Raw genomic sequence first — 10,644 nt, forward strand, 5'->3', positions numbered from 1 at the left:
AACTGAAGTGTTTTTTCTAGGTATTAACAATATCATAGGAAACTTCATTTTGAGCCAACACATGTAACAAATAAGCATTATATTTATGTATTAGGTTTGATGCTGTAAGAGGAGATTTAAAGTAAAATAATCCATAAAATAAAGTTATAACCACTGGGGAGTCCAGCAAACAATTATTTTAAAGAAAAAAAATGGTACAATTAAGAATTTATAAAATTATAAAAAATTTTGAAGTTCAATATTGTTTTTAATTAATTTCATGATAAAGTTGCTAATTTATACCTAATATACAAATATACTTGAAATATACCTTTTTCACTCTTAAGAAATACATACACACACAAATATTTCCTATTTCATGTTATATAAGGTTTCATCACCAAAATGTTGGGGTTGTAAAATTAGACATTTTATTTAGCACTGAAGTAATTTTATTCAAGTAATGAGTGAAATAATTTATATTAAATATTTTCATTCATAAAAGTAATACACAAAGATTAGAATTTTATTTTTTTATACATTAATCATTTTCTCCCTTTCAAGAATGATGATTTCATTTTCAAGTGTCTGTTGCTTTACTTAATTTCAAAATCAAACACTGAGCACCATACTAGGCCTAAAAGCATTTTCTAAGATATAAGTTGATCCCAACTAGAAAAACAATCACAGTCCTTTCCACTCAGATCATGTAGTGTTAGTGAAATAAAAGGCATACAAAAGGAATTAGCCAAGTTGTAACACTGTGTGTACTCTTGGTATTAGGTGCACAGAGTGGAGATGATGATAATAGAAACAAAAATATTGGCAAATAATTCACATCTTAAGAGTTTAGAATTTTTATAGCACTCTGATGAGTGCTTTTAAGATCTCATTTCGTTTAACCATGTGATAAAAATCAAACTAAATTAGAGAGTATTTTTTCATGCTGATTAGAACAGAGAATAAAATTTAGATTAATAAAATTTAGTCTTCAGTAACAACAATAGCTAGTTTCAAAGCAGACTTTTATAGATGTCAGGACTTCTTCAAGTTGTCTTACATATATTAACTGAATTATTACATATAACAATCCTAACAGTTGGTACAGCTGGTAGCTAATTTAGAGTGGAGTGACCTATGGTACAGGGAGGTTAAGCAATTTTCATGAGGTCACACAGCTAGCAGGTGGGGAAACCGTAATTTGGACCTGGCCATCTTGGTAGGACAGTATTGTTTGTCCACCACACTATAGTTGCACTATGTTTGGTAGACAAAGTCCAAACACACAAGATGGAGAAATGAAAGGCAGGGCTGGGGCCAATCTTGAGTCAAGAGATGCCTGTGGTATAATATCTATGAAGGAACTACTTTCAGGATGGCACAATGCAGAATCAGCTCTGCAAATGAGTGAGTGCCTTTTAAATATTGTACACAAGGAATCTCACTCATTTTATCCTAGTCGTGATCCTGAAGAAAGGAAAGAATGGAACAAAGAAATTGTCAACAAGTAACTCAATAACTCTATTAAATACAATTTTGCTGGCAATATGTTAGATTTAAGAACATAATATCATATTCATAATTATAATCATAGAAACATAACTAATCAATAATCAGATTAAAGTTGATAGGTAATTGTACCAGTATTATGTCATTTAATTATCACAAATAAGGAAGCAAACCTTAAGTAATTTAAACAACTGATTAATATCACAGGTAATAGATCGTGGAGTTAGGATTGAAAATCAAGTCCAATAAAAAAAAATAGGCATTGACTTGCAATCACAAAACCAATGTGCAAATGATCAATTGATCTATCATTACTAATTCTCAATATGCTTACCTCTGAGAAAAGTGAGTTTATAAACTTATCTGAAATATTATTTGAGGAACAGCAAAGACAGTGGAGTTGCACCCAGCACATGGGGTAAAATATAAAGTCAATACATTTTCTCCCCCTGCCCACTCCCATACACACAGATACTGTACTCACTCCAAGCTATCCATTTTCCCAGGGTTACTCTCTAGATTGTTTCTATCTGTATCTGTGTTCCCAGGCAATGTTTCCAGAGTAAAATCACTTTTATTTCCCACATAGTATCCTACCATGAGATATTTGTTGTATTTCTCTATGTGTAATAAAAGACATTATCCTCTCTCTCTTGCTCTTTTGTAAGCTGCCTAATAATACGAATTGTACATAAGGACATGTGTGCTCAAGATCATCAAGTGATAGGAGGAATATGAGGGATGGAAATAAGCAGTTGGAAATGTATGAGGGCAGTAATTTCTGACACAGCCCTACAGAAGCATATACAGAAAAAACATAGAGAAGTAAACTAGAATTGTCAAGAAATGTACATAATTAACAGTGAGATCACATGGAAAAGCTGTGATCTATCTTTGATTATCAACAATGTCCAGGGTCTGTGCTAAGCAGATCATAGTTTGCTTTATTCTTGGTTGTATTCAGAAAGAATGACCTTAAAGAATATTTTTGGGGAGTTTGTATAATGATAATCTGGAGGATATAAAGAAAGTGAAAAACCATAGATAGAAATATTATTACATTAGAAACAATTGCAATGATTATGAAAACAAATTTCTATTGGAGAACAGGCACTGATCCTGGAAGGTAAAATGAAAAGCATATTCTAAATTTACCCTTTCCACAGATGAAATACCAAGAAAGGCCACCAGAACAAAATCTAACTAAATTGATTGAATTTGTTCTCTTGGACTTTGCTGATGCTCCCCATCTTCAGGGGTTTCTATTTGGAGTGTTTTTAGTCATCTATATCCTTATGCTGATGGACAATGGCATCATATTTTTAATAACAAAACTGGACCCTGGTCTTCAGAACCCCATGTACTATTTCCTTGGCAATTTTTCCTTTTTGGAAATCTGCTATGTATCAGTTACTCTCCCCAGAATGCTCAGGAATCTTTGGACCCAGTGAAGAACAATTTCTTTAGTTGCCTGCACTACACAAATATGCTGCGGTCTTGTGCTGGGAGCCCCTGAGGGTTTCCTTCTAGTCGTGATGGCCTATGACCTCTATGTGGCCATTTGTAACCCTCCGCACTATCCTCTTGTCATGAGCTACAAGGTCTATGTCCAGCTAGTGGCTGGCTCCTGGATCAGTGGAATTCCAATCCAAATAGGGCAGACATGCCAGATTTTCTTTCTGCCTTTTTGTGGTTCTTACCTCATCAACCACTTCTTCTGTGACATTCCCCCAATACTCAAGCTGGCCTGTGGGGACATTTTTCTGAATGAAATGTTGGTCTTTGCAGTTGCTGTGCTGTTTGTCATGGTTCCATTTCTGCTGATTCTTGTCTCCTATGGCAAAATCAACTCCACAGTCCTTAAATTGCCATCAGCCACAAGTTGGGCGAAAGCCTTTTCCACCTGTTCATCTCATCTTACAGTTGTGGTGATGTTCTTTGGATCAGCCACTATCACATATTTAAGACCCAAGACCCACGACTCAGCAGGAACTGACAAAGTGCTTTCTCTTTTCTACACTATTGTGACTCCCATGTTTAACCCCATGATATACAGTCTAAGGAACAAGGATGTCATAATGGCACTGAGAAAATTGCTATGTAAATTTACTTCATTTAAAAAAATGAGTTGTATTTAAAGACATTGATTTCTTATATATTTGTAATAAATTTTCAATAGGTGTTTATCTTAACATCAATGTATCTGTCTATACAGGGCTAATTATTATCAAATTAAAAAGTGCTTATTACACTGAGAGACCATTCTATCTCCAGTTATAGAGTTGTGTATGGGTCAACAAATAGCAAGTCACTTGTTTGGGAATTCTATGATTTTATTGTGAAATGTCCCCTCGCAGTAAGACTTTCTGACACAGATGGATGTAATAGACTCAGTTGTAATGCAGACACAGTTATATCACTTATTGGAAACCATAGCATTCACTTCCTTAGAGTTGTCACAGCCAGTTTTAAACCAGGTTGGTAATGGGCATTCCTTAAAATTTTGTATGCATTTTGGCCTAGCAATTTTTCTATTGAGAAAAAATTTCTTGAGAAAAAATCCCCTTTCGTTGAGAATGTAGTTTATAAATGTTGTATTATGATGCTAGCAAATATTGTATCATTTATGTGTATATCGGATTAAATATATCTATATAATACAATTTATTAATTTGATAAAACAATTATTAAAATATTTGCATATAATAAGAGCTTGCAAAAAAGTCATGGGAATAGTCACAAGATATAGTTTCTTTTTTTTCTTTTAAAAATAATTCTGAGATATAATTGACATATAATAAACTGCATATACTTAAAGTGTACAATTTGATATTTTTTCTTATTAGATATCTATTTTATACATGTTAATGTGTATATGGAAATCCCAGTCTCCCAATTCATCCCATCCCAACCCCACCCTAAGATATGATTTCTTAAATATACTTTCTTAGAGATTGTATTAAGGGTAGGAAAATTAGGGGAAGGGGTTTAAAGTTTTATAAAAGTATCTGCTGTAAAAGTTTAGATATCATACACACACATTAGAAATCACCAAAACAAATATGATTATCAGTGTTAATTATGGAAACCTCTGTGTAAATCATTCTATTATTTTTCTTTTGTTTTATTGAAATTGTGCAGTTTATTGCAATAAACCTGTGTTATTCAGGTAATCATAAAAGGCAACTAATAAATCTATATTAATTGTGGATAAGGAGACTCACAGTGGCTAGTTATGTGTGTTGTTTCTCTAGCTACATAATTTTCAAAATTCCATGTTTATCTAATAATCCTTCATGTAGACAGGTAACAGATTACTGCAGAAACATGACCCGTCACCAGTACTCAACATTAAAAAAGAATTTGGTGAAGCTCGCACCTGCTTTTAAAGTTTTTTCCCCATAAAAATGTCAGTTCTGTTCAAATTTATATGGACCTGTCTACCTCCATATGGGTAGGGATGTACAGTATCACTTTCTCCCTGGGAGGAAACAACCAGATGTCATGTGAACAATTCTGATAATAAACTGAAGAAGGTAAAACCAACCCTCACTGAAAACCAAGCAATGAATCACCAAGATTCTCAGATAATACAGTTATCAGAAACTATTAAAATCGAATGGGGATAATTGAATACAGGGGAAGAATAAAAGAAAGAGAAACACAATCACAACAACAACATTCCAGGAAATTTTCCAGGCAGAAATTGGATAAATCCTGAAGCTATTATATGTGGAAAGGATTGAGATAGAAATTAAGAAGTCCTTTCCTTTCCTCTTTCCCTCCTGCCTAATTAAAAAAATATAGTTTTAGAGCAAAGAGATAACTAACAAGGGTGGGGGGAATTTAGAAATATGAATATCTCTAGTAGATATGAGTGAATCCACCTCTTTTTTTATAGAGAAGGACAAATAAGAACTATGTCTCAGAGCACTGTGATAAATTTTTGGTGGATAATGAAGTTCCACACACTAAAGAAGTCAGTGGGCAGCTTTGGAAATTGTTTTCTCACTGACCTAGGCAATTAACACACAATGTCTAAAGTACGCATCACATTCAGGGATAATTGGGTGCCAAAAATGCATGTACATCACTAGTTTTTACAACATGATGAATATGTGCAACAGCTACCAATGCTTTGTAAATTATAAATACCTTTACTAGCAAGGTAACCTTTTGTTACTATTTTGCATTGCACTATTCCCAGAACAAGTTACTTATAGTGCTAGGAAACTGACTTTCTTCTCTGGAAATGTGAAAAAGGACGTTTATTTACATAGGCACTTATACATGTCTGTGTGTGTTTGTGTATGCACTTCAGAAGTAGAATATTGCTTTTTTTGGACTGAACTTAATTTGCAATGAGGGATGGGGAGGTCACCAACATGAGAAAAATCTTTCCAAGGTCAATAGCCTGATTTGGGGAAAGTGAAAAGTGAATATATTTTCAGTTTGCATCTGGATTGTGGCTATGGGCTCTTTGCTGGAAAATAATATATAGGGTATAATAGTAAACAGTCTTCTCTCTCTTTTTAAAGATATGTGTATTTATATTTATATGTATATGTATGTATATCATATATATAGGTGTTTCTTGGAGTAGTGTTGTGCTATATGTAACCTTTATGTTGATAAAATGTTTCTTTAGCTGTGACACTAAAACATTTAAGGTTATTTCACTGTCAGAAAATTAGTACAGTGAACATAAATAGAAATACAATAATAGAATTGGACGATAAAGGGAATGTGAACATATGGTCTAAGGGTAAAGTAGAGTTGGGAAAAAATATAAATTATGAAACAAATTTTTAGAGATATGATGATGAAAGTTCAAAGATTGTTGAACTTTGCCATAATAAGCCTTACACACAAAAGATATGCATATCTATGTCTGTATGTATGTTTACTCTGTGTGTGTAAGGCATTTAGATAGATGGCAATAGAGACATAGATAGAGTTTGTGTGTGTGCATGAGATAACACAGATGTGAATTTCTCTATGTGGATTCATTGAACTAATTATATTTAGGATGATTAATATAATTATATTTAGGTTGCCATGTATATACACATATGATGTGTCTTTGAGGGTCATTATTCTGTGACAGCCAACATATTTGATGAAACAAGTGAGTTGATTTTAATAATAACTGCCTCATATATTGAATTTCCACATTGGGAGTACATATAAACATTAGCAAACCATTTCATGTCCTAAATCAAGTAAAAAGAAGAAGACCCTTGAGGTAGTCTCTGTTCTTTTCTTTTAAGTGGGGTCACATTTAGAATTGTAAGTAAAATCAGATGACTAACAAAAAAAACTATCTGCTCTCTTTCAGTGTGGTAAGTAATGATAGATGACAATGAAAAGCATATTAGAAAAATAGTTAATTAATTAGAAAATATTTCTAGAGTTTTGAAAACCAATTGATGAGAGTCAAGAAAAGAGATAGAAGGTGTGTTCCATGGATGTTCAGCCCGTGTTTGCAAACAGTGGCAGACCCTGGAAGCCCAGGACAGTAGCAGATATCTATTCATGTATATCTCAAGAAGCCAAGGCAGAATGAACTCTGCCCAAAGTTTTAAAGGAGGCAGGGAAATATAAAAGTTATTATAAAAATATGTATTAATATCGCTGGAATAAAAATAATGTCAATATTTAAATGAGTAACCTTCATTCTATGGAAAACTAGATTTTGACAAATGCTTCCTTCTCCAACACTTTAAAAATTTCCAACAAGACTTTTTGAATCCAGGATCATGTGTTCATAATATTGGTGTCACATAATTAATGATTGTAGGTATTCATTCTATTTTATAGACAGAGAAATTGATACAAAGAGAACAGTTGAGATACTCGAGAATGCACAGATTATAATAAAATAAGTTATCTTAATTCCTGGACTAATGCTGTTTCATTATATTATCATGTACTTATCTAAAGATTAAGGAAAAGAATAGCACTCCCACAACTGTTGTATCTTCACTGTCATTATCCCCATTTGGAATGTATTTAATTTTTAACACGTGCAAAAAACTACATGAGGTAGATTAAGATTTTTACACTCATATGTACATTAAAAACAAAGATGTTATAGACATCACATTAGCCAGGTGTGAGATTAAAATGTAAGCCCTTAAAAATAAAAATTCAAATTTATAAACCAAATGTTAAAATTGTAATGTAAGCTCTCATGAAGAGAAACTAACCTGAAGGAAAAAAAAAATTCTACAAAGGTTATTAAACCTATAAAGTGATATCGTTGTTAGACAAATGATATAGTCTACTATTACTACTAATAATTTTTAGATATAGACACTGAATATCCTCTGAGTTATATATTCAAAACAGAAGAGCAGGTGTTTAATGAAGTGTTGATAAATCTTCCAAGTATTTTTTCCTATTAGGATATTGATGATGGATTAATTCTTGATTTTATCTGTACTGTCTGATAAATTTCATATACATAAGAGAAAGACCAAATGGGAAAGATTAGTTACATTTATACTTATTTAAATACAGTTTGTAAGGCAGACAGTGTTAGGCATTTTCAGTGTGCATATATTACTATTTGTGATATCAAGTAATTGTGTGTGGATCTTTGCTTTAGCTTTTCTTTTTCTCCTAAGTTTCAAATGTGTTCCTTTAAACTAAGTGTAAACAAAAAAAATTATAGATTTTTTTCACTTGCAATTTTGTTAATTCAAGTGAGCTCTAGCAAAGATTCTAGGTAGGAAATGTTCTGGAAACTGATATGAAGAACAGTAATGAAATATACTTAAAGCAGGATGAAAGAGCTGTGGCTAATGTTTGATATTCAATTTTCATCACCCTGGGAAGAAATGAGAAGAAAGATCCAGATGTTCAGCTCCCTCTGGGTACACAAAGAAACAGTTTCTTAATTTATACTTGAGACAGTGGGTGCAATTAAAGGTTTTCATTCTGTTTTTTAATTATCATTCACCATTAAATATATGATTTATAATTTAGTCTTGTGTTCACTCTCTCATTACATATCTAACATAAACATACCATGGGAAATGAATGTGTCATAAATACAAATGGCTGGACCAGCATAATATTTGTAAATAATTGACCAATTGTAAAGGCAAAGACTTTTTTCTACACATTTTAAGCAAAATTCTAGCAACTTAAATTATCTGAAAATTTTAGAGTTGGATAAATTTATAATGTGCTATGAAAAAGAGCATTTATCTCACAGAATAAAAAAAAACTTTCTTATTGAAGATGTAGTCACAAGTGACTTTGGCAGGGAATCTAAAATACTTAATAATTTTAAGTGATTTCATAATATGAGGGCGCATCAAAAATTATCTGCACTCTGTTTACATTAAAACTTCTGTAAATTCTACAGCCAGAGTGTGGATAATTTTTGACTCACCGTCACAATTGTGAATGATTACATTATCAATAAACATGAGTAGAATGAAATTAAATTATATTTCTGTGATAATGATGAGAAAAGCTGATTAAAGTGACTTTTAAGATCTTTACACTGTTTTCTTATGTAATAATTTTTTTAAAGCTGTGATCACATCCTTGTTCCTAAGGCTGTATATCATGGGGTTAAACATTGGAGTCACAATAGTGTAGAAAATAGAGAGCATCTTGTCGGTTCCTGCAGAATGATTTGATTTGGGCCTTAAGTAGGTGATAGTAACAGAACCAAAGAATAAAAGCACAACTATGAGGTGGGAAGAGCAGGTGGAGAAGGCTTTGGACCGCCCTGTGGCTGAGGGCAACCTTAGGATGGTAGAAATGATTTTGACATAAGAGCCAAGTATCAGCAGAAAAGAGATCATGGCAAATAGCACGGCGACTGCATAGACACACACCTCATTAAGTGAAGTGTCCCCACAGGCCAGCTTGATCAATGGGGGGATGTCACAGAAAAAGTGGTTGATTTGGTTTGAAGCACAGAAAGGCAGTGAGAACACCTGACATGTCTGTGCTACCTGGACTGGAACTCCACTGAGCCAGGCACCAGCAGCCAGCTGGATACACATCTTGTGGTTCATGATGAGAGGATAATGCAGAGGGTTGCAAAAGGACACATAGCGGTCATAGGCCATCACCACCAGAAGGAAAGCCTCTGTGGCTCCCAGAACAAGGAAGAAGCACATTTGGGTGGCACAGCTCAGCAAGGAAATGCTTCTGCCTTGAGTCCAAATGTTCACTAGAATCCTGGGGAGAGTGACAGACACATAACAGATTTCCAGTGAGGAGAAATTTGCAAGAAAAAAATACATGGGAGTCTGGAGAACAGAGTCCACCCTTGTGATTATTATGATAAGACCATTTCCTGTTAAGATGAATATGTATATGAGAAAGAAAAGTCCAAATAGAAACCCCTGGAGGTTTGGAAGATCAGAAAATCCCAGGAGAACAAATGCCATAACTGAAGAGAAATTGCCTTTTGCTGTTTGGTCTCCTGGCAGCATCTGTGAAAATAAAAAATTCAATATATAAAGTCCTTTATCTCCCTGAGTTGCAGTTTGCCAAGTGAAAAACTATGTGCACTGTACTTTAAAACGTCACAAAGTCACTAAGAATGAGTCCTAGAAAAACATCTAAATTTGATATTAAACTCTGGTTTAAAAAAGTTCATTCTTTCACAAAAAATAATCCATCAGAAAACATTCCTATCAGGAATTAGGTCTGCTGAGAGATAGCTATATTTTCTCATTACTGATAATGAAATAATTGATGCTGTGTTTTGTTATTCAGTTGTGTGATAGGAATATTAAAACCTAGTTGGAATTATATTAATGAAAATAAATTAAAAGTAAAAATAATAAAAATATTAACTATAGCAAGAAATTTGACAATTCTTCTTGGAATAACCTTTTCCATGAATTCTCCTTTCCCATGTTATTTTTTTAAAAAATAATTGCATTTATTCAATTTCTTAAAAAATAATTGCATTTATTCTCATCTGTCCAAATATTTTTTGAGACATCATGCAAGTATAATTTAAAAATTAGCTGGAAAAAGCAATTTCGGGTGATCTTTGTGATTTCTTGGTGTTTTAATATTTATCATAGTCAGTTTATTTCAATTGAAAGGAATCATAAAGTACTCAGCAGCAGAGGTATTTATCAAATCTCAAATATTGGTTTTGCATTTGAGCGTTAC

General features: G+C 33.0%; 1 protein-coding gene and 1 pseudogene across 1 annotated transcript; one reads left to right on the plus strand and one right to left on the minus strand.

Moving 5' to 3' along the window:
* Positions 1-2,636: 2,636 nt before the first annotated feature.
* LOC130848535 (olfactory receptor 10AG1-like) lies at positions 2,637-3,626 on the plus strand (annotated as a pseudogene).
* A 5,373-nt stretch (positions 3,627-8,999) lies between these two features.
* Positions 9,000-9,950, minus strand: LOC130849868 (olfactory receptor 10AG1-like). The gene has a single exon (XM_057729089.1). The coding sequence runs from the start codon at positions 9,948-9,950 to the stop codon at positions 9,000-9,002; it is 951 nt and encodes a 316-aa protein (XP_057585072.1).
* Between the last annotated feature and the right edge of the window lie 694 nt (positions 9,951-10,644).

This window comes from Hippopotamus amphibius, chromosome 3 (genome assembly GCF_030028045.1).
Source record: "Hippopotamus amphibius kiboko isolate mHipAmp2 chromosome 3, mHipAmp2.hap2, whole genome shotgun sequence".
In the NCBI taxonomy this organism is placed as follows: Eukaryota; Metazoa; Chordata; class Mammalia; order Artiodactyla; family Hippopotamidae; genus Hippopotamus; species Hippopotamus amphibius.